The sequence below is a fragment of the Aquarana catesbeiana genome, linkage group LG04 (genome assembly GCF_042186555.1).
Source record: "Aquarana catesbeiana isolate 2022-GZ linkage group LG04, ASM4218655v1, whole genome shotgun sequence".
Classification (NCBI taxonomy): Eukaryota; Metazoa; Chordata; class Amphibia; order Anura; family Ranidae; genus Aquarana; species Aquarana catesbeiana.
The window spans coordinates 548,938,900-548,964,276 of record NC_133327.1 but is presented as its reverse complement, the minus strand read 5'-3'; the positions used below and the strand labels follow the sequence as shown (position 1 = coordinate 548,964,276).

The 25,377-nt window shown below is 45.0% G+C and overlaps 1 protein-coding gene across 6 annotated transcripts in view; it reads right to left on the bottom strand.

Moving 5' to 3' along the window:
- CEP170 (centrosomal protein 170) overlaps positions 1-25,377 on the bottom strand; it is a 141,317-nt gene that overhangs the window by 52,274 nt on the left and 63,666 nt on the right. For all 6 annotated transcript variants that reach the window (XM_073627941.1, XM_073627944.1, XM_073627943.1 and 3 more), the window contains exons 9-10: positions 20,502-21,109; positions 4,608-4,731 (exon numbers count right to left, since the gene is read on the bottom strand). In XM_073627941.1, the coding sequence (XP_073484042.1) occupies positions 4,608-4,731; positions 20,502-21,109 (732 nt within the window). The remainder of the gene's footprint in view (positions 1-4,607; positions 4,732-20,501; positions 21,110-25,377) is intronic.

Below are 25,377 nucleotides of genomic sequence, written 5' to 3'. Positions count from 1 at the left end.
ACGCAGTCTCGCCCATGGTACTGCGGGAAAACATGAGGTCATAAGACCCACTGCCCTCGACACCTGTCTCAGAGAGACCGACTGGTTGGTCTGCAATGTTGACATAGTCTGGAACACTTTGGTAATCTTCTCCTGAGGAAGAAAAACTCTTTGGTTCACGGAGCAAAAATCGTAACCCAGATAAGTTACTTTCTGGGCCGGAATCAAGGACGATTTTTCTTTGTTTATTAGCCAGCCTAGGGACTGTAAGAAGTCCTGTACAGCCTGGAGATCTTCCAACAGCCTTTGGTATGATTTTGCCACTATCAGGAGGTCGTCTAAGTAAGGGATAACCGTTATTGCCTTTAATCTTAGAGGAGCCAGCGCTTCCCCCAACACCTTCGTAAAGATGCGTGGGGCTGAGGAAAGACCGAAGGGGAGGGCCTGAAATTGAAAATGTCGGGTCCCCATACCCGTCTTCACTGCCAATCTCAAAAACTTTTGGAAGGCTGGATGGATAGGGATGTGAAGATAAGCGTCCCTTAAGTCCAACGTGGCCATAAAGCAGTTTGGGTATAGTAGGTTTTTGATTGTAAAAACCGTCTCCATACGGAAATGCTTGTATCTGATGGACTTGTTTAAGGTCCGGAGATTCAGGATAAGTCGGAACTTTCCTGCCGGCTTTCTGACCACAAATACATGGGAATAGAATCCCTTGCCCCGCTCCGATCGAGGAACAGGAATCAGGACTTTTGATCTAATAAGTCTCCGATCTGGAGACCCAGAGCCCTCGCTTTCTCCCGATCTTGTGGAGGAAATGTGACCAACAAACGTTCTGGTGGTTGGTGAACAAACTCCAGCCTGTACCCGTTGGTCACTAGGTCCAGGACGAAGGGGCTCAGAGTGACTGCTGCCCACTGTGGGATGAAGGCCCTCAATCCCCCTCCCACCGGGGAACACAAGTCACTGCGGCTTGGCGGGCTGTTGAGGAGGGTTAAATAGCTCTCCCCCTTTGCCTCTGCCTTTGTGCCCAGTCCAATGCTTTTTCGGCCTGCTGTCCTTCTCTCTAGGACTCTGTTGCCTGTTTTGGCCACGAAAAAATTTTCTGGCTGTCTGAACTCTCTTTTTCTCTGGAAACGCCTTTTTCTTATCAGCCGTGCGTTCCAGTGCCTCCTGTAGACCTGGGCCAAATAAATGATCGCCAGTTAAAGGAAGGCCACAAAGGCGCAACTTGGAGGCTGAGTCCCCTGACCAGGTCTTAAGCCAAAGGCTTCTCCTGGCAGAGTTCACTAGAGCCGAAGTCCTGGCTGACATTCTTACCGACTCAGCGGAAGAATCTGCCAAAAAACCCACTGCCTGAAATAGGAGAGGAAAAGACTTTAAAATTTGCTCTCTGGAGGTACCTGCTGACAGATGTGACTGGATCTGAGTCAACCAAACCTCCAGATTTCTGGCCACACAAGTGGAAGCCAAAGCTGGTTTCAGGTTTCCAACTGCTGAGTCCCAGGCTCTGTGGAGAAGGATATCCCCCCTCTTGTCCATCGGATCCTTAAGCGTACCCATATCATCAAACGCCAGGTCCGAGTTTTTTGAAACTTTTGAAAGAGGTGCGTCTAACTTGGGATTCTTATTCCATGGCTGCGCAGTGTCCTCATCAAAAGGAAACCTCCTTTTTAGGTTACTAGAGAAGAATGGTTTTCTCTCAGGATTATCCCATTCCAGTTTAATAGTATCAACCAAAGAACTATGAACTGGAAACACTCTTGATTTTCTCTTATGTAATCCTTTATACATAAGATCATGTTTGGATAACTGAACCTCTTCCTCTTTTAATTCAAGGGTAGTATAGATAGCCTTTAATAAGTCATCTACATCCTCAACAGATAACTTAAATCTTGAGCCTCGAGTGGATTCTCTATCTCTGGGCTCTGTATCTGACCCTGATTCTTCCAGAGAAGAACGGGTAGATCTGACCTCAGCCTCAGAGTCTTCACTCTCTGCCTGCTGCGGAGCGCTTACTGACGCCTTCAGTGAAGACGGACTCTCTGCTGGAGTCTGGAGCTTGTCAATAAGCGTTCTAAAGGAACTGAAGGTGGACGCAAGCTCATCCCTAACAGAAGTAAGCATCTTCTGGCAAGAGGCAACCGGGTCATCCTTTACTAGGCCTTCTATACAGGTGCGACAAACTGCTTTGCTCCATGAGGAGCTCAATTTGTTTGCGCAAACCGCACATTTCCTTTTAAGTGGCTGCGCTTGGGCCTTGTCCTGAGTCTTGGTCTGCAAGACAAAATAAATGACCCACAATGTAATTAAAGCCACACAATCACTCCGTAACACCACGTGCAGGAGGGAGGAAATGTGTCCCCTTACACCCACTACTACAGAGGGGGGAGGGGGAGGGAACACTCACAGGGATAGTAAGGTGGTGACAGAACACCCCAGGCTTACCTGTGAGGTGCTGGTGTTGGGAACTGCATCCGCTGCCTGTGCAGGTACTGCAGGAGGATCCATTCTGCCCCTCTTGGTCATCCACAGCCTGGCTGCTTAACACCAAGAAACACCAGCAGCCAGCGTTCTCTGTTCGCGCCGTTTATGAAGACTGGAACCTCGTCTCCGGCGCCCGATGATGATGTCATATGCCCCGGAAGTAACCCTCTCCAAGCACTTCCTGTGGGCCGGCTTGGAGCGCAATAGCTCCGCACGCTCGAACGCTGCGGCTTCCTCCATTCCTTGCTCAGATCAGCCAGGCTATCGGCAGGGAAGGACAACCGAAGCTCAGCTGAGCTAGAGTGCAATGCACTGCGCTAGGGGCACGACCTCACACCGGTCCTGGCCCTCTCCAGGCACTGAGGACAGAGAACAGCAACACAGCCAACCTCCCCAGCGGTGTGCTGCTTCTGGCAGAGGAAGAGGTAAGTGATATGCCCCAGAAAAAACCCATACAAAGCCCCTGCTTATAAGGCCTATGGGAGCAGGTTCCATGAACATGTTACCTGCCGTCCGGAGGAAACACAAATAACTGACATGGGCCTGGAGGACCGCCCTTTTATCTGGTGGGGGTGACGTGTTTCCTGTCCTGGTAGGAGGAGCCCAAGGTCTCATGGGCTGTCCTGGAAGACGCTTGGAGAAAGACAGCTGCAGATAAACAGGTACAACTTATGTAGGAGGAATTGTTTCAGCTCGGTGTACCACCTGAGGCCAGTCACTTCACTGGTTATATGTAAGGACTTACAACAACTCTAAGGCTATAAAATCCTGGGTGACCATTTTAAAACAAAATGCAGGGAGCCAAGCCCCATCCGATGGTGCCAAGGAGGGCAGCACGATTCCAGACTACAGAGATTGCCACTGGTAGGGGGAGTGCTACAAGCAGTCTAACCTGTTAGTGGAGAATGTGCTGGGGGCAACTAGTACAGCAGTACTGTTCCCCTGTGTCTGAAATCAAGCATATTTCAGCAGTCAGCAAGGTGCAGGCTCAAGGTCTGAGGAAAGACCATGTGTACAGCAGCAGGTGAGCTTCCCCATCAAAGGGTTGGGAGGCTAAAGTTGACCAAAGTCACTGTAGATATAAGCAGGAACGGATTGAGTTTCCATGTGGCTACATGCAGCAGGAGATGATTACTCAATGTAGTTTGACTGGAAATAAAGTGTGTAGACCAGGGGTGCTCAACCTGCGGCCCTCCAGCTGTAGTGGAACTACAAGTCCCATCATGCCTTTGTGTTTGGGAGTCATGCTTGTAACTGTGTTCAGCCTTGCAATGCCTAATGGGACTTGTAGTTCCACAACAGCTGGAGGGCCACAGATTGAGCACCTATGGTGTAGACAGTGAGACACTCCAGTGGAATGACATCAGTGCTCTATCCCACAGCTTTGACTCCCTCCTTGGCAAAGCCTTTGGAAAACTTGCAATAATGATGCTCAACAACCAATAAAATTAGGAAGTCCCCCATTCCTGGCTCCAAAGGCCTTCCCACCAAGTGGGTTTTTAGAGAAAGGGCAAAAAGGTAATGCCAGCAGCTTTGGATCAGAAATGGGCTCAGCAGCCAATGCGTGAGTGTGGAAAGCCCTACATGGAACCCAGTGCCTGAGAGTCACTTCCAGGTTCACCCTACAATTGTCCAATCCAGCAAACTCCAAAATCCAGGATGAGGATAACTATGCTGCAGATAGGACCACCAACAGCAATTTATGTAATTAAAGCTACCGGTATAAAAATTCAAAAGTTAGCTGAAGAAAACACGTCCATCCTCACTAGCAAAAACTGGGAGCATGCTGGTAGTAAGTGGTGTTACACCCTAGGCGTAAACTGTTGGCGCTATATAAATCCTGTATAATAATAATAGGCTGGCCCATAGTTGTTTCTTTTGCCGGTGTCAAAGCCTTTTGTAAGGACTCTCAATGTACAAGAAAGAAATTGAGTCCCTTTCTTTATGGGTTGTTTCCACTGATGAACTATTACTATTACAACAGTGTCTCTAACACTGATTACAAGCATTTTTCAAAGACCTGTTGAACATGTTTTTAAAAATATTCACATGGAAATTTGATTTGAAACCTCTCAAGAGTATGCAACAACTGTAATAGTAGCAAAACAACATTAATAGTAGCAGTCGTATTCAAAAAGTACCATTTTCAGCAGGAGGTGAAATATTGGATTCGCTCTGTCCATTATCTTGATCTTGTCCCACATGATTAGAAGCCAGACTGGCCCATTGGGATGCCCAACGTTTTTTACTTGATGAAGTCACATCCTGAAACAAAAACAAAAAATCTGAAAGTTAAAGGGCAACCCTAGCAATCAAATAAAATTAACAAGTGAAGAGCGAATGCTAAAAATAAAAAAGCAATGCCACTAAAGTCAGACTGCCCAAGTCATCACCGAGATTCATATAAATCCCTTAGGCTCCATTCACACTTGTGCAACTTGTCATGCAACGTTGGCCATCAAACTTGCATGACAAGTCATTCTCCATGTTTTCCATGAAAAAAACATTCATATATGTGTGACTTAAAGTTGCGGCAACTTCAAAGTTGTTAATGCACTACTTTGGTCTGACTTGCATGCAACACGAGGGCCATACACTTCAATGTTAACACTCAACAGTTGAATGAAAGTCGTACCTGAATGTTATACAATACAACAGTTGTGCAACAGTTGTCCATTATCAGTGGTCAAAGCCAAAGTCATATCCAAGTTGCACCCATCCAAAGTTGTGTCAAAGTTGCATCAAAGTTGTATTTCAAAGTCTGTGCAATTTTTGAGTCGTACAACTGTAAATTGAGGCTTAGAAGAGCATCTGGAAAGGTTTGCTGCATTTTGTTACATGATTTTGTACTATTTAAAACCTTTTCACACTGCTGTGACTTGCCATGATTTCAACACGATTTCAGGGAATGCCTGTGTAAACTTGAGGTCTATGGACCTCAACTCGCATCAAAGTCGGACCAAAGTAGTACAGGGTCTACTTTGAAGTCGGTGCGACTTGAAGTCGAACAGATATGAATGGTACTTATTGGAAATCATGGGGTATGGCTTTTCATGTGACTTTGCAGTGTGAAAGGGGCCTTAACCTTTCTCTCAATGTATTTGTATATATCAGGATAAATCAAAAATGTGATATTACTCCTGCGCAGCTCAAGGGTGTAAAAATGTGTATACCAAAAAGATATATGTGCTGCTGCCAGATACTGTATGGTGTTCCACCTATAACACCAAAATGTGATATTAAAATAACAATAAATGACCCAGAGCTGCAAATCAATATCTCCTTCACACATGTCCAAATCCCTCTGACGAAGCCATGTCAGTGGCGTAACATGTAAGGGGCAAAGCCGGTGACGTGGAGTGTGCACACAAATTTCTAATGCTTATACCACCAGGGGTGTATCTGGGCAATATACGAGCCGTTATCTGTAGTGCACCATAAATTTATTTTTCCTAATGAAAAGCAATATGTTCTTTTAAATATTTTTTCCGGGTGCTATTCTCTGGATATTTGGTCATGTATATATAACCGTATGGGGTGAACACACGTCTTCCAGCAAGTTGATACATCAAAGTTATTTACAGTTAAAAGGGACAGGGGCATATTGACCAAAGTGATAGTAGGTCATATGTTGGAGGTAAGCTGCTATATGGCGGTGGAAGGTACATCACGTGGCGATTGATTTCAACACAATGCAGTAATACAATTCACTGATAAATTTGGACATTTGTGGCACTTTATTTGCAGATGTGATATATTGGATTAACAGTGTCATTCACATTGTTTTAAACCTTTCACTTGGGATTTCACATATTGATGGACACCTTTTGTTGTTTATGTGATTTATTTATGTGAAGGAGATATTGATTTGCAGCGCTGGGTCTTTTATTGTTTTTTCTGTACATCAGGCTACAATGGGCTTCAAGAATTGGGGTTGCTTAAGCCAGATAACATGCCGGCTTGATTTTTGGCATTTTGAAGATATACAAGAAAACAGTTATTTAGATAGTGGGGCTTCCATCTGTACAAGATGAAAATTAGAACTACTGAGCAGGTAGACTGTCTCAATTCCGATGCAAGATTTTGATTTATCAAGTCCTGTTGCCAGTAGGGAAAAACCTGGGGGCCATCAAGTCAATTAAAGAGTAACACCAATTTTGTTAAGCAAAAAAACATTCCCCTCTGGGTGATCTATTTACAATGCAAGTATTTTAACAAACTTTGTTGCAGAGTCCTACCTTTTGTTATTCTAAAGAAATAGCTGTTTGTTTGTGTCCATCTAATGGGAGTGGTTTTATAATTATCAATCAGCTGCTGCACCTGCAGGGCTTTAATGAGGAAAGTTACAGAGCCTGCATCCCTTCAGATGTAATTTCCCCTTGGAAGTATTTCGCCAAAAAATAGGATTTTTAGAACAGCTTACCTGTAAAATCCTTTTCTTTGAAGTACATCATGGGACACAGAGCCATAGTAATTACTATGTGGGTTATAGGCCACCTTCAGGTGATGGACACTGGCACACCCTAAGACAGGATGTCCACTCCCTATATAACCCCTCCCACTACTGGGAGTACCTCAGTTTTGTAGCAATGCAATACACGTGTATACCAGAAAGAGGGGAGGGACCTCTGTGTTCCGTGATGTACTTCAAAGAAAAAGATTTTACAGGTAAGCTGTTATAAAAATCCTATTTTCTTAATCATACATCACGGGACACAGAGCCATAGTAATTACTATGTGGGATGTCCCAGAGCAATGCCAACTGAAGGGGAGGGAAACAAAACAGAATTAGGGCAACATGAGACCACAGGAGTTATACTGCTGCCTGCAGCACACTACGCCCAAAAAGGCAATATCCTCATGCCTTTTTACATTCACCTGATAAAAATCTGGTAAATGTATGGACTGAAAATAAAGTTGAGGCCTTGCAGATTTGAACCATTGAAGCTTGGTGATGCACTCCCATGAAGCACTAACAGTCCTAGTGGAGTGCGCTTTTGATTTGAGAGGGTGGAATCCTCCTCTTTAAACCATGAGCCTGAACAGTTACTAGCTGAATCTATTTAGAAATAGTAGATTTCGATGCTGCCTGTCCTTATTCTAGGACTTTCAGGCAACACAACAAAACATCCGTTTTTCGAATCTGAGCAGTCGCCTTCAAGTAGACCTTGACTGCTCTCACCACATCAAGAGAATGTAGTAATTTTCCTTCCGTAAAACAGGGTTCTGGAAAAAATGAAGGTAGAACAATATCCTAGTTCGGATAAAACTGGACACTACCTTCGGTAGAAAGTTAGGATGAGGACGCAATACTACCTTATCCTTGTGAATAATCAAATATGGCTCTTACAAGAAAGAGCAGCCAACTCTGATACCCTTCTTGCAGAAGATATGGCTACCATAAAATTAGTTTACTTGTCAAAAGGACCAAGGGAATATGCTGTATCGGCTCAAAAAGGCTGTTTCAGCAATGCCGACAGAACTAAATCCAAGTCCCAAGGGTTCAGGGGTGACTTAACCGGAGGATTAAGCCGCGTTACCCCCTGAATAAGCTACGAACCAAAGAATGCGAAGCAAGTGGTTGTTGAAATAATACCGACAAGGCCGAAACCTGGCCTTTGATAGTACGCAAGGCCAGCTTCATTTCTAACCCGGCCATGGGGAGGACTGGGGAATATCCTCTAGCCACCTGTGGCGTTGCTTATGGTGTCAAAAGTAAGTTTAAAGAGACAAAGTCCCTTAAAGGATAAGTGAATCAGAACCTCTTTAGATATCTCATCAGAGTCCTATGTGCGTAGCCAGTTTGCCCTACACATTTGCACAGACATCAGTTCCATGCAAGATAGAAGATTTAAGGCTTGCAGTAAGCACAAGGCTCCAGGCATTTTCTTCAGGCGCTCTACAAAACGAGGGCCTACGCCCAGGGCCGGTACTAGGGGTGAGCAGGAGGGCCAGCTGCCCTGGGCGGTATGATTTGGTGTGGGAGCAGTTTGCCTCTCCGGTCATCTCTATCTCTCCTGCTTTATCTTTCACACTGTCCCGATGTCTGTGGGAGATCACCACCTCCGCCCCCTAGCCTCCTGTCTTTATCGGTCCCAGCTCTGAACGATGTCGGAGCCCATTCCCCCTCTGTGTCATGTCCCCTCCTCCTGTGCCCTTCCCCTCGAGTCTCCTCCTCTCTGCTGCATGGCCAAACTGAGTGTTCTCTGTCTCTCAGCTGACAGGTAACTTTCAGGCTTCATATCACTGTTAATTGCTGTGGAGACAAATGTTCTTTTTAGTAAGGGTCCATTCACAAGAGGTGCAAACATATGTCTCCTATGCAGGGCTGACTTATCAGCACGGGGTACATAGGTGTTGTGTGCAACCCCATGTCAGGACCCCATTCATTTCTACTGGGACATGAGGCTGCAAGGATACAACCACTGTATTCTAATATGACATGCAGGTGCGGTTCCCAATAGAAGTGAATGGGACACTGGCACAGGGATGCACACAATGCCCGTACATAACTGTACTGATAAAAGAGAGCCCTGCATGGGACACACATGTCTGCACCACATGTGAATGGACCCCTAAAGAATTCCTGTACATGGAGACTTAAGTGAGCTCCCCGACTCCCCAGGCATAAGAAAACAGATTTTACACAGGAGCTAATAAAGCTGGACATAGATGGACGGAAATTGGACTAGTCTAGCAAGTACCGAATACGTTTCAATCCATCAATTCCTGCAAAAGGTGAAGTCAATTTTTATTGATCAACTTCTCTCAAACCAGCAAAAATATTTCCTTTGATCTGCAGTGCTAACCTAGATGTCTCAGTGTAAAGGATTCCCTCATCCACCTTAGTTGTGTGGTTGGGGGGGGCGATCTGCTCAGTTTTTTTTGATCAGACATGGACTGATAAAAAAAAAAGAAAAGGATCCATCTGATTATACCAATGATACCAATCTGATTGTACAATAACTTTTGGATCTACCACCAACTATGTAGTACAAAGTCCTGCCTGACTGGATACTACTTAAATTAATTGTTCAGATTTGTCCATATATTACAAAGTTTTGGTAAATCTAAAGGAGATTGTGCAGAGATTGTACAATCAGATTGTATAATGTATGCTCACCTACAGCATAGTGTTCTTGTGCATGAGTACTAATAATGACAATTGTTTTCTGTTATCTTTATTGTCATCTTTGCAGATTTGTTTGCCCAGGAGCTTTGTCTTTGAGTCCTTTTAACACCCTGACACATTGTCTAAAGCTGGGTACATGCTGGGGTTGTGCCAATACCTGCTTTGTACTGGCAATTAGGAGTGCCGATACTTGTGCTTAAGTACTTGCTGATACCAGTTACTGATACTTTTGTGGGAAGATTTGAGCCCATACAAAATGAATGGGCTTTTATCACACTGCAAAGAATCGTATGTGATTTGAAGAATACAGTGCGATTCCTGTTTGAATCACATGCAGTTTCCCAAACCTCTCCTGTGTGAACCGAGGCTGAAGTGACTATGACAAGGCTGGGTTCACACAAGAGCGGTGTGGGAAATCGCATGTGATTCGGACAGGAAGTGCACTGTATTCCTATTCAAACTGCATGCAGTTCTTTACAGTACGATTTGAGCCATTCATTTTGTATGAGCTTAAATCACACTGAAAAATATTGGTTTTAGGTATTGGGAGCATTTGCGTGAGTACAAGTACTCATGCAAATGATTAGCATCAATGCAACCCTAGTACACACTATTATTTTTTCCCCGCAGGCTCAACAGATTCCTGCATCCACTCAAACAAGGTGGATGGAGGAATCCCCCCCTCTGTGGTATTGTATTCTGACAGCAGGACTCCTCCACTGTCAAAATACAATGATCAGCGCAGCCCGCAGATCGAAAGAGGTTTTCGAGCAGGACCAAGATCAGCTTCAGCTAGTTCTAGAGCACCATTTCCAATCTTCAAAAATCACCTTTGGGCAGCCAGGTTACTCATTATTGGTGGCGAACCAAGCCGTCATCAAAGCAATCTAATTGGATGTGTGCTTTGTGATCATTGTGATGATCAATCACAAATGTAAATAGTAACTGCTTTTACAGGCTCTGCCCCCTGCGCTGCGTGCGGGGGTGGGGGGGGGGGGGGGGGAGGGTAGCATTTTGGCATCCTCGCCCTCGGCACTGAAATATCTTTCCCAGTCATTGCCTACGCCCATGTTGGATTAATCCCCTTTTAAGTGATGCTACCTATTCTGACATATCTTGAAAATCAGGAACACCTCCAACAAAGGGCAAAGAACCAAACGACTTTATTCCAACTGGGATCTAATGAGCAAATTCAACTGTCAGTGAAGTATTGACAGGTGAGCACACCTTCCACCCTTTAAAAGAATCACTAAAGTCCTAAAAAAAAAAAAAATGTCATATTTACTTTAGCATACCAATCTATCTTTGAATTTCATAATTTCTCAAGTTATTCCCCATAAAATAGATGCCAAGAACCCCATTCACACCGATTTCTTACCTGTGTCAACATTTCCGTCTGGTTTCCTGAAGTCTCCTATTGTAGTCACACATGCAAAAACACTGTGCTCAGGAACTACTCCCTCACAGCTCCACATCACTACTCAATGTCTTGCCCACCTCTCTACTTTAGAAACCTCTGCTACAGCCTGGAGCTCAGGAAGAAACAGAACAAAACAACAGCCCTTGTACAGTGAGGGGAATAAAGTATTTGTTCCCCTGCTGATTTTGTACGTGTGCCCACTAACAAAGAAATGATCAGTCTTTAATTTTAATGGTAGATTTATTTTAACAGTGAGAGACAGAATAACAAAAATATCCAGAAAAAACACATTTCAAAAAAATTATAAATTGATTTGCAGTTTAATGAGTGAAATAAGTATTTGATCCCCTATCAATCAGCTTGTTACCTGTATAAAAGACATCTGTCCACAGAAGCAAAGATTCCAATCTCTCCACCATGGCCAAGACCAAAGAGCTGTCCAAGGATATCAGGGACAAGATTGTAGATTTAAACAAGGGTGGAATGGGCTACAAGACCATCGCCAAGCAGCTTGGTGAGGGGGTGACAACATTTGGTGCGATTATTCGCAAATAGAAGAAACACAAAATAACTGTCAAACTCCCTCGGTTTGGGGGCTCCATGCAAGATCTCGCCTCATAGAGTTTCAATGATCATGAGAACGGTGAGGAATCAGCCCAGAACTACAGCTGGGATCATAGTTACCAAGAAAACAAATTGGTAACACAATACGCCATGAGGGACTGAAATCCTGCAGCACCGGCAAGGTCCCCCTGCTTTGGAAAGCACATGTACAGGCACCTATGAAGTTTGCTAATGAACATCTGAATGATTTAGAGGAGAACTGGGTGAAAGTGTCGTGGTCAGATGAGACTAAAATCTAGCTATTTGGCATCAACTCAACTTGCCGTGTTCGGAGGAGGAATGCTGCCTGTGACCAAGAACACTGTCCCCACCATCAAACATGGAGGTGGAAACATTTTGCTTTGGGAAAATTTAGGACAAGACAACTTCATTGCATCAAAGGGACGATGGACGGGGCCATGTACTGTCAAATCTTGGGTGAGAACCTGCTTCCCTCAGCCAGGGCATTGAAAATGGGTCGTAGATGGGTCTTCTAGCAGGACAATGACCCAAAACACACGGCCAAGGAAACAAAGGAGTGGCTCAAGAAGAAGCACATCAAGGTCCTGGAGTGGCCTAGCCAATCTCCAGACCTTAATCCCATAGAAAATATGTGGAGGGAGCTGAAGGTTCGAGTTACCAAACGTCAGCCTCAAAACCTTAATGACTTGGAGAGGATCTGCAATGAGGAGTTGGACAAAATCCATCCTGAGATGTGTGCAAACCTGGTGGCCAACTACAAGAAACATCTGACCTCTGTGATTGTCTACAAGGGTTTGGTCACCAAGTACTAAGTCATGTTTTGTGAAGGGGTCAAATACTTATTTCACTCATTAAAATGCAAATCAATTTATAACTTTTTTGAAATGTGTTTTTCTGGATATTTTTGTTGTTATTCTGTCTCTCACTGTTAAAATAAACCTATCAATAAAATTATAGACTGATCATTTCTTTGTCAGTGGGCAAATGTACAAAATCAGCAGGGGGTCAAGTACTTTTTTTCCCTCGGTGTTTTAAAGCTGATCTTCGTTGCATCTGAGCCCCACAAACCAAAAACTTTTTTTTTTTTTTTTTTTTAATTATTATTCAAAGCAAACTCCCCCATCCACCCATGTCTGCATGCTTTATTTTTGTTGAAAAACACCCCCTAGCATTTATGGCCTTGGCCATATTCTTCAGTAAGGGCAGATAATTCATAAATCATTTAATTCCTGCAATACATCTGCCCTTAGCTCAAGCACGCATGAGGGAGAGTGTGCTTAGCTGAGAAAACCCCTCCTCCTCTCCTCCCCTCCTGAAGACTCCTGGGATCTATGACATCATTTGCCTAGGCAAGAAACTGGGAAGCAACTGAAGATATGTAAAAGAAAAAAAAAGAAAAAAGTTTAAAGATATGATATACTTTCCTATCTACTAATGATAGTAGCACGAGGATTAAAAATATTTAATATTGATTTGGAGAGTGACGTTCCACTTTAAATGTGGTGCTAGTATTCCTGGGAAATGCAGACTGCTTTTAGGCAAGAAGCTGACATAGGAATCAGAATCAGCTCAAATGAACTAGAAGGATAAAGAAAAAAGCAAAAGCTGCTGATAGGAAAGTGGAGGAATAAAGGCAGATTTTACAAGAAAAAAAAATTTCAAAAAGAAAATGCTGTTTTATTAATGTCATACTGCCTGTTCTAAATATTTAATGTGGAGAGTAGGACATTAATTCTCCTTTAATGGTATTGAGGGTCAGAGACAAAACACTGCAAGAGATGGTGCCGATTGATCCAGTAACACTAGACTAAGGTCTTGAAAGCACCGCAATGCAGAGCCCAGTGCTTGAAGATCACATTCAACCACTAACCTTGCACATCCCATCCAATGTATATGTCTATGTGATATGGTCTATGTACGGCCACCAAAGCTAATGCTGAGGAGATACAGATCCAGATAGCTGCCTGATCGCGACCAGCTCAAGCAGCAGTGTAGCCAGGAATTTAGAATTACTTCACCATGGAAAAAAATAGAATAAAATACCAGCAGTGTAGCAAGAATCTTGACTGTCACCCAAAAATAAATAAATAAATAAATAAATAAAAAAACGCGAAGAAGGCTAGCAAAATTAGTTTGACTTTTGTTTTCAGTAGAGCATAACCTCCTAGGACAGTGGTTCTCAACCTCAGTCCTCAAGTACCCCCAACGGGCCATGTTTTGGGAACTTCCCTTAGATAAAATAGCTCTTATCAATACCATGCCATTGATATTAATTTAAAGCAGTTATGCAAAGTAAAGGAAAACCTGAAAACATGGCCCGTTGGGGGTACTTGAGGACTGAGGGTGAGAACCACTGTCCTAGGACACTAGAAATAAACTGAGGTGTCTTGTTCACCTTGATAGTGTTATAACCTCCACTAGATGGCAGTATAACCCAGCTGTTTTTGAATTCCTATATCCCTCAATAAAGGATGAAGAAATTCTTCTTGCAAGCAGCAAGAAGTTGCCGGTTGTCAGGACAAGTCTGATTACTGGACTACAACACATAGCTAGAGAACTGACCACGGGTTGTTCTCCTACTTAGTGTGGTCAGTTTTTAATAGGAAAGCAGAGGGAATGGCAGGAACACCATGAATTTTACACAAAGGAAACAATACAACAGGATACTTTTCATACAAGTATATGGTACAGCAGGCACATACCAAGAATATGAAATGTTGGATTTACATACTCTTTAATGCATTCTCTGCATCAAGGTAAAAGAAAAAACTTTATGTACAGCCCCCAAGCGCTCCTTTTATACTTACCTGAGCCCGATCTTGATCCAGCACTGTGCCAAAGAGCAGCGGAACTGCTCTTTCTCCCTCCTCACTGGACTCAGTGATAGCGCTGTGTGTCATTGGCTCCTGCCAATCACAGCCAATGAGGAGAGACCGGGGGTGGGGTCTGGTCACATGGTGTATGTCAATAGACACACACACAGCATGGCTCGGGATCAAATCCACACGTGTGCCACCATAGGAAGCAGAGAAGGAGGAGGAGCAATGAGAAGCACTTAGAGGGTAATCGGAAATTTTTATAAGACAATTGTACAAAGTAGGATTGCACCGATACCATTTTAAGACAAAGTACAAGTACCAAAACTCTTTTCAAGTACTCGCCGATACCGATACTTTTTTTTAATGTCATGTGACAGCGGCACCATCATTAAAGAGGGTTCTGTGACCGCCAAAGCCTGAAGCTCGCTGATTCTTCGGGCTGACATGATAGCCACTAAAACTAAAAAAATAGTTTTTAACCACCTCAATACAGGACACTTACACCCCGTTCCTGCCCAGGCCATTTTTCAGCTTTCAGCGCTGTCACACTTATGCCGCGTACACACGATCGCACATTCCGACAACAAAATCCATGTTTTTTTTCTGACGGATGTTGGCTCAAACTTGCCTTGCATACACACGGTCACACAAATCTTGTCGGAAATTTCCGATCGCCAAGAAAGCGGTGACGTACAACACGTACGACGAGCCGAGAAAAATGAAGTTCGATAGCCAGTGCAGCTCTTCTGCTTGATTCCGAGCATGTGTGGAACTTTGTGCGTCGGAATTGTGTACACACGATCGGAAAATTTGAGATCCAGATCTCAAATTTTGTTTGTCGGAAATTCGGACAGAAAATGTTCAATGGAGCCTACACATGGTCAAAATTTCCGAAAACAAGCTCCCATCGAACATTTCCGTCGGAAAATGCGACCGTGTGTACGCGGCATTAGAATGACAATTGCGCGGTCTTGCTATACTGTAACTGTGTGACATTTTTATCATTTTCTTCACACAAACAGAGCTTTATTTTGATGGTATTTAATCACTGCTGGGTTTTTTATTTTCAACAAAAAAAAAAAAAAAAAACGAAATTTTTTTTGGGAAAAAAAAAAAAAACAAAACATTTTCTTAGTTTTTGTCAGTAAATTCAATTTTCTAAACAAGTAATTTTTCTCCTTCACTGATGTGCGCTGATGAGGCGGAACTGATGGGGCGGCACTTAAGGGCACTGATTAGGTGGCGCTGATGAGCCGCACTTTTGGGCACTGATAGACAAAACTGGTGGGCACCGATAGGCGTGACGGGTGGGCGTCACTGATGGACGACACTGATAGGCATTGATGGGTAGCAGTGATAGGCGGCACTGATAGCCAGCATTGACTGGCATCACTAATGGGTACTGATTGGTGACACTTGTGGGCACTGATGGCGCTATTGTAATCAGGGCACTGAGGAGCAGTGCCCTGATTACATGTGTACATGTCTCCTGCGAGGAGAAGCTGCTGATCGGCTCTCATCGTCACACACTCTGTCAGTGTGAGGTGAGGAGAGCCGATTACGGGCATCTCCGTGTTTACATGTGACCGGCTGTGATTGGACAAGTGCTGCCGCGGCTCATTACAGCGATCGGGGTTACGCCGTGTCCTAGCAACAACCCCCCCCAGTGGGTGCGCGAGAGCAGCCATTCTGAAACGACATTATAGGACGTTGTCCCAGAACGAGAGCCGCACTGCCCCTCATTTGACGTAACTGATAGTTTAGGTAAGGTACAATAGCTTCAGTGGCTCCAACGCTTCTGCCATCACTTGCGAAGATTCTGAGGGAGGATGATCATCCAAATAGTAGAGCTCTGAACGGGAGATGCCATATCGAACTCCACGGGTTGACGGCAAGTCTGAGAAATCGTTGGGAAGCTTGGGCTTTTGGGACGTGCAGATAAGCATTATCCCTCAGTTCCAGAGATGCCATAAAGCACTTCGGGGACAAAAATTTTGTGATTGTATAAATGGTGTCAATCCGAAAATGCTTGCATCGTATTGACCTGTTTAAAATCTTTAGATTTAGTATCAGTCGATACTTTCCAGGTGGTTTCTTCATGAGCAAGATTTGTGAATAGAAACCTCGTCCTTTTTGATGTTTGGGGACTTAACTTCCGCTGTATCAGATCCCAAAGAAGGTTCATCATTGTGAAAGCTTTCTCCTTGTCTTTTGGAAGATTGGTGACGTAATATCTGCTTGGAGGGGTTTCCGAGAATTCCAAGCTGTAACCATGAGTTATGATGCCGCCTGAAAAACACCTTCCCTGCAGTCCCAGTGTGAAAGCCAGACTGCTTTCACACTGGGGCGATGCGCGGGCAGCACGTTAAAAAATGTCTTGCAAGCACCATTTTTGGAGCGGTGTATACACCCGCTCCTGCCCATTGACGGCAGCGGCACTACACAGCGCATTTAACCCTTTATTCAGCCACTAGTGGAGGTTAACAGCGCCCCGTTAGCGGCCAAATAGCGCTGCTAAAAAGGCGCTAAAGTGCCGCTAAAACAGCGGCGCTTTACCGTCAACGCCCGCCCCAGTGTGAAAGCAGCCTTATGAAGGGACTTGAGGTTGCCTTATCCCATTGTGGGAGGAAAGAAGATAACCTTCCTCCCACCGGGATGAGAGTGTCACTAAATTTTGGAGGGCTGATCGGGGGTCTGAAGAGTACCCCACCCCTTCCCTTGCCCCTCTCAGAGGACCATCTGTTCTTCTGGTCCTGGTCTCTACCTTTGTGGGGCTGCTGAACAGCACAAAAATTCTTCTTAGGAGGCCATTTCTTTTTTAGAAGGAAAAGCTTTCTTTTTGTCGGCCTTTCTATCCAGAACTATCTCAAGGTCTGGGCCAAAGAGAAAGTCACCTGAGAAGGGTAAACCGCACATTATTTAGGATGCCGCATGCCCTGTTCTTTTAGCAAGATAGCACACCTAGCTGAATTCACCAGTGCTGTAGACCTCGTGGACATTTTTACTGACTTTGCAGATGCGTCAGCCATATACTTCACCGCTTTCAACATAAGAGGAAAAGATTCAAGTCTTTTTTTCGACGTACCAGCCTCCATGTGCCCCTTAAGTTTCTCTATCCAACATTCTAGGTTCCTGGCCACTATTGTGGAAGCCATAGCAGATTTGGGGCTGGATGAGGTGGAATCCCATGCTTTTTTCAGAAGGGAGTCCGCCCTCTTGTCCATTACGTCTTTTAATACCCCCATATCCTCGAATGCCAAGTCCGTGAAACAAGATACTTTTGAGAAAGCTGCGTCCACTCTGGGTTTCTTGTTCCACACCCTGGTCTCCTTCTCTTCAAAAGGGAACCTTCTTTTGAGGGTTTTTGAAAAATAAAGGACCCCTCTCTGGGTCCTTCCACCCTTTTATGATTGTGTCGGAAAGAACACCTTGTTTGGATTCAAGCCTTGGTACATTTTGTCATGTACCAACAGTTGTACTTTCTCCTCTTGGATCTCTAGAGTTGTGTAGATTGCTTTAAGAAGATCATCTACCTCCTCTAATGATAGCTTGTATCTGGATTTTTTGCTATCATCTTCCTCTTCCTCCTCATCCTTGAGGGAAAGAAGCATACCTGCACCCTCTTCCTCTGAGTCATTAACCTGCGCTGCTTTAGAGGTGGACACCCAAGGACTGGACAATGTGTACTGGGGTCAAACTGGGCTGCTGGATTTTTGACCAACAGAGACCTGACTGAGCAGAGTTAATGACTGAGCTTAAGGGGTCTGTAAGTTCTCTTACGGAGAAAAACAGATCTTTACATTGTTGGGACGTTTCCTCCTCTATCAGATACAGATATGCTATGCAGGTTCTGCACATAGGCTTTGGTCAAGAATCTCTGAGGGGATTCTTGCATGAAGGGCACGTCCTCTGAACTGGGGGGGGGGGAGGGGGGGTTAGCTTTTGCTGATGTCTTGACCTATATAAAGAAAACATACAAAAACACACCCTATCTTCACCTATCTCCCGGGAGAAACACATAACTATTTACACATTTATACATACATGAGTGAGACAACCCTCCACCTGACACAAAAGGAAGGAAGTGCACTAGCCCATCTGACAGACCCCTTGTCCAGACTGCAGGACCAGAGCGGAGTCACCTCCGGTCCTGCAGCCGCAGGCTCCCCACACAAGGAAGGATAGTAAGTCACAAACATATAGCCCATTAGGGAAGATAGAGGGACCACTGTACCCCTCTTACCTGGGCCTGGCCGATGCTTGAGATGCCTGCTTCCGCCAGAGCTGCGGATTTCTCCTCCATCTTGCAGAGAGTGCAGCGGGATGCTGGAAAAAGCCACCTGGCTTTTTAATTTCCTGGTTCAAGTGTCGCCCACGGGGGCCAGAATCACGACCTACCCGCCCCTTGATCTCTGCATTCCAGGCGACTGGAACCACTGTTGCCACGCCCACACAGGAATTCCTGTCTCCGGAAACGCCACCCACCGGCCGTGACCCGGGTCTAACATGCAGGGATAGCCATGCAATCACGGCACCCCGCCTTGCCACCCTGAGTCAAAACCCATGGCCCCTGGGCACACATACCTGGTCCTTCCAGCAAGCCACCGCTCCCCCTGAGTTGGAGATGCACACTCCCTGCTCGTACGGGGTGTGGGGTGTGGGCGGAGGAGGACACGAAGGGGGGGGGGATCAGGAGGGGGACCAGGAGGAGGACACGGAGGGGGATCAGGAGGAGGACACGGAGGGGGATCAGGAGGAGGACACGGAGGGGGATCAGGAGGAGGACACGGAGGGGGATCAGGAGGAGGACACGGAGGGGGATCAGGAGGAGGACACGGAGGGGGATCAGGAGGAGGACACGGAGGGGGATCAGGAGGAGGACACGGAGGGGGATCAGGAGGACGACACGGAGGGGGATCAGGAGGACGACACGGAGGGGGATCAGGAGGACGACACAGAGGGGGATCAGGAGGAGGACACAGAGGGGGATCAGGAGGAGGACACAGAGGGGGATCAGAGGACACAGAGGGGGATCAGAGGACACAGAGGGGACACAGGGGACAGTCAGGGACAATCGGTGCAGTGGTGGGGGACTTACAAACACCGATCTCCCTGTGTGGCTTTTTAATAAAGCAGCTGACAGCCACAGGAGAGGATGAGAAGAGGCTGCCAGATGCTTTATGCTTTATTTAAGCCACACAGGGAGATCGGTGCTTGTAACTTCCCCCACCGGGTACTGACTGACCAAGTATCAGGTCAAGCATCGGAGCATTTGCACCAATACTAGTATCGGTGCAACCCTAGTACAAAGGTACAGTTGTCCTTTAAAGCCCAAGTTTAGTCAAAAATAAAATGTAAAAACCACATCACAAGGGACATTACTTACTACTAATCAAATGTGTCCATTTGTGTGCTGGTTCCTGCATTAGTGGAAATCTTCCTCTTCCGATTCCCCAAACACACAGACATAAACACACCCCCTGGTACAGCAATCTTCCAATGGGGATTAATAGAGCAGAGGGATCTGTCGTATGCATCCATCAAGAGTGCCAACTATGCCTACCTCCTCCATTCATCGAAGTGGTACTATAGCGCTTCCATGAATGAAATGTAATCTAAGAATGGTGAGGCAGACCTTTCATTCATCTGGGGGGGGGCAGAAAGGGCAGGCACTGTCAGCCCTCTTGAAGAAAGCATATGACAGGTCCATCGGATTTATTAACCCCTGCTGCACTGAAAGACTGCGGTGGCAGGCGTGGGGTCAAAAGAGGAAATTTCAACTAAAGCAGGATCCAGCAGCACAAGGGACACTTAGCACTGATAGTAAGTAACATCTTGTGATTCTGATTTTTTTTGTTTTTCATTTTGACAAAACTCAGGCTTTAACACGTAATGGTTCACGCAATTTTGAAAGATTCGTTTTGGATGTATTTAGCATTTATAGCATACAGAAGAGTATTTTGCAAGCACGCTATTTTATATTGTAACACAAGCTTTTCCTCAAAAAAGCATTAACTGAAATAAGAAACGACCTGTCCATGACACTAGCAATTAATCCAAAAGCTGTTATTTGGGTTACCGTCACACATGGTCCTTCTGCATCATCCTTGCTATTTGCCTTTTCAGCAAGATGACTGCTCCTGTGATCTGTCTCCAAGGAAGGCAATTCCACACTGTCAGATGTAATCCGCTTACTAGCTTGTCGATGTCCAAGGCTTCCAGAGCTCCTCAATAAAACATTTTGTGAAACTAATAAATCACAAGGCTCTTCAGATTTCTGTTTAAGCAGCAGTTTTGCATGTTGTGTGCTATGAATTACTCTATGAGATGAGGCAACGGACTGTAAACCCAAACAGAGTCCTTTAGGATCAACGGAAGCGGCTTTGACTTTATCTATCCTTGACTGTGGGATTGGATATGGAGCTTCTGGGCCGGCAGTGCTGGTGTTCAGAGAGAAAGAATAGGAACGTCTTTTTCGTGGGTGGTCTTCGTCAAAAAACTCTATCAAAAAAGCAGTCTGACTTGCAGTTTCCTGCTGCTTCCCTCCGGTCTGAGTCTTCTGCTCCAGTCTTTTCTGCTCTATAAGACCCCGTCTCTCAAAATCTTGTAAATTGGTACACTTGTTTATATGTTTTAATGTTGCACTATTTTCATAGTCACTCTGTGTCCCATCCTCATGCTTGTTGCCTAAAGAAAGTAAATAATACATTTAAAATTGACACAAAAAACAAACAATTCATCCTTTCTATATAATAATATATCATTCATATATAATATAATGTTTAAGTTTTAATTTTTACTTTGTTACTTGGGAAATCCTCCTCCTCCTGCTCTTCCCCCAGTAAGATCCCTGGTCCAGTACTAAGATTCTCCTGTATCCCTCCTCCAGCACACACATTTTTCAGTATCCCCTCCGGAGTCTCATCCCTGTGCAATGTCTGGGCGAACTTAGTGGAAGTTTGACTCCCTCTCTCTGCCCACAGACTTTTCCGACACATCACAGGGCTGCCCAACTATTCACACAGTGCAGCACGGCCCACGCACGTGCAGTGGAAAGCTGCAAGGAATCACAACTGGCTTTGCAGTAAGCATGGCGGCACCAGGAAACCAAAGACTGGATAAGAACCTTCCCGGGTGAGGACAGTGCTGCATCCCAGGACACAGAAGAAACTCTTTAAAGTGTTACTAAACCCAATACCCTGCTGCATTCACTATATCTGGTCTCCCACAGTGTCTGGTTAAACCTTGTAAGAGGAGGTGTCATTTTACTTTGACTGTCCTAGGAGGCTGCAGGACCCCTGACCCTCTGTCTGGACATTGCTGATTGGCCCTGTGCTTAAAAAACTCTCTAGCAATACACACCAAACTGAGCAGTGTGCAGTGTCCCCAAGGCTCTGTTTTATCAGGAGATGGATTGGGCACATTGAAACAAGGGGAGGTTCAGAGAAGATGAATCAAACAGCCATTTTACACAATGCAGAGGATTAACCCCTTAGGTTCCACAGTGAGAATAGCAAGCATGCTTTACTGCATATACAGACTGATTTAATTGTTGTGGCTTTAGTAACACTTTAAACCAGGGGTGTCCAAACTTTCTTGAAAGAGGGCCAGATTTGATGACGTGAACGTGCGTGAGGGCCGACCATTTTGTCTGACATTCTTTGAACCATTAAGATTCGGTCTAAGTGTGTTCGTCCGAGCACTAATACACTGCTCAGCAAGAATTCTCTTGCCTTTGTGGCTGTGTGTGGGGAAGAGATGAGCTTGGGCGTGTTATTTGGCTATACTGTATTTATTGGTGTATAACATAACACCATCACTTTAAGGGGGAAGTTTCAGGAAATTTTTTTATTTTAAATAAAGAACTGTGAAGCAAAAGTCAGTGCCCATGAATGCAGCCTGATCAGTGCCCATCTGCAGACCCACCGTTGCCATGAATGCAGACCCACCGTTGCCAGGAATGCAGCCCGATTGATGCCCATCTGCAACCCTGGAGGGGACAGGGAGGGGGTGGGAAGATTACATACAGCAGAATCTGTTTTCTCTGCGGCCTCTTTAATACAAAGTCCCGCCTCCTATGATGGACAGAACAGTCGCCCAATGGCAGCGCAGGGACTTCATATTACAGAGGCCGCCGTGAAAACAGGAAATACTCCTGTATGTACGGCACTCGTCCCGCCTCCTCCCTGTCCCCTCCAAGGCAGCCAGCATGTATATCTTTTGTGGCCCCCGACGCTCAGGAATTTGTTGGGGACCACAAAAGATATACATGTCCAAATTACCAGGCAGGCCGTTCAAAACTGGAACGCGGGCCGCGATTGGCCCGCGGGCCCGACTTTGGACATGCCTGCTTTAAACCATCTATCCCCAGCTTATGAGCTTTACTGCTCAGTGACCTGTTTGCAATGTAAGTGCATGATGCTCTCAGTGATATGTTCAAAGACCATGTGCAATAACCCTCAGTGACTAGTATACAACTTGTTAATTCCTCAGCGATCATAAGCCACTTAGCACCTATACATTACCACACATATGATAACCCCTCAACTTTAGCACTCAGTCCCCAGCTTATATACATTTACCATTTATCACCCAGTACCCTGCTTATGTGGGTTAACCGCTCAATGCTTAGTGCCCAAAATATATGTTTTAAACTCTCAGCACTTCATGTTCTGCTTCATCTTCTGCTTACACCTTTAACTTATGTGTGCTAATACCTCTGCAACCAGTACTAAGCACATGCATTAACCCCTCAGCGGCCAGTCACTAGCAGATGCATAATCACCCCTCAGTGCCCTGTGAATATTCGTTAATGCCCAGCACCCAGTCTTTGGTGCATATGCAATAGGCCTTGCCATTTATACAATGTACTATGCCAAAGATCAGTCCCACTTCCACAACCCATGGTCCAATAGTAATTTCAGCTCCATTGCCCCATTTCCTCGTTAAAAATTCACTGGCAACAAGTCTTGCCCCATCTCTCACATACTGTTCCTGCTTATCATGACACAGGCCCTGCTAATAACCTAATTCAATTTTGGGGTCTCCTTTCCAAACTCGATTAACCCCAGTTCCACTGACATATTTCCCTCCTGTTTTGGCATCTCTCCCACCCTTGACACATCCCTATGACCTCCACTTTCCCAGAAAAAAAAAAAAAAAAAAAACAGATTCAATTTTAGTTTAGGCCCACTTCCTAAACATGGATTGACTTCTCTTCGTCCTCTGTAAAACCCTATGGGTAAAGAGCTCAGAGCCCATGGTGCTATTTTACAGTTACTCAGTTTTATAAATGGGTGCAAATGCATTTTAGGGTGCATTTCCTGCTCCTGCCATCCATCTGCATGGTTTTGACCATATTTTTTCTTGATTTTGTTGCAAACTATAAAAAGATTTGTAACTACCATTTGTGAGAAAATAGGCGAACGGTGTTGCCTGCCTGCCTTCCACACTCCTCTCCTACACATGTAAACTGCAGTCTTACCTTGTGCACTCCTCTCCTGCACATATTGCCCACTGGTATACCTTCTACACTTCTTCCATGCACAAACTACCCACTGTCATACCCACTCTCATACCTTTTACACTGCTCTCCTGCACATACTACCCACTGGTATACTTTCCACACTCCTCTCCTGCACATACTACCCACTGGTATACTTTCCACATGCCTCTCCTGCACATACTACCTACTGGTATACTTTCCACACGCCTCTCCTGCACAAACTATCCATTGGTACTGGTATACTCTCCACACTCCTCTCCTGCACATACTACCCACTGGTATACTTTCCACACCACTCTCCTGCACAAACCACCCGAGGCAATTGTAACGTAAGCTGTAACAGCGCGCTATCCGCGATCTGTGATCCCGCAGCTCTCCTCTTCCTTCATGCTCTCTTCCCCTGAGGCGATCACTGGGAGAATGGCTCCCGATCCACCCCGCCCGCCGGCGGTGCTCACCCTCCACCCCCCCCCCAGCCCTAATTTTCCACTCGCTAAATGCAAGTAGAAAATTTGAGGGCTGCAGTAGATTATAAGCTCACATGATTTTTGTCAGGATCCAGCATTTTTTGCACAGAACAGATACAAACACACTTTCAATGGTATATTTAACAGATCAAAAGTGAGCAGATAAGAGAAATTCATGGTTAGGGTTAACCCACCCTTTTATAAGAAGTTTCAACTAAATAACAGTAAGCCTGGGTTCACACATATGCGATTCACACTGCCCTCTGTGAACCACTGTGGGTGTCAATACAAAGTTAATGAAACCACCAGATCGGTTTGCAGATCGCAGTGCAATCTGTGAATTTGGACAGGAATAGGATCACATGGGTGTGAACACCCATGCGATCCAAATCCATTGCGGAGAAAAAAAAAAGGTTCCTGCACCTTTTTTTTGTGTGAATCCAATGTGAGTTCAGCTATACAATTGTATGGCTGAATTTGCATTACAGACATCGCATGTGATCAGCACACCAATGCGGTGCGAATCACATGCAATGTCTGTGTTCGCATATGTGTGAACCCAGGCTCAGCCCTCATTCATACAAGTGTCATGGACTTATAGGCAATAAATTCATTATTTTCTGTTTTTGGCAGGTTTTTGGCAACAGGCAAATCATTCTCTTCCTTGCACTTCCATTTCCACCTGGGCAAAGTCACTAATCACTACAATGTGACGATACCTGTGATGCTAAAGCCTACTGAAGCGTATTTTAATGCTGAAGTAAAAAAAACAGTAACTTTTCCTATTGAATTACAAAAACCTAAAAGAAAATATATTTCTATATTGCGCTGATGGCCATTGCTGATAGCAATTATAACAACTTGGTTGCGATAAACATTGGTGGCTGTGGAAGTTCCGCTGAATCCCAGGTGCTTTGAATTCTCCAATGGGAAAAAGGATAATGGAGGGAAAGTTTGTTACAAGTGCTTGGCCTATGACTGAA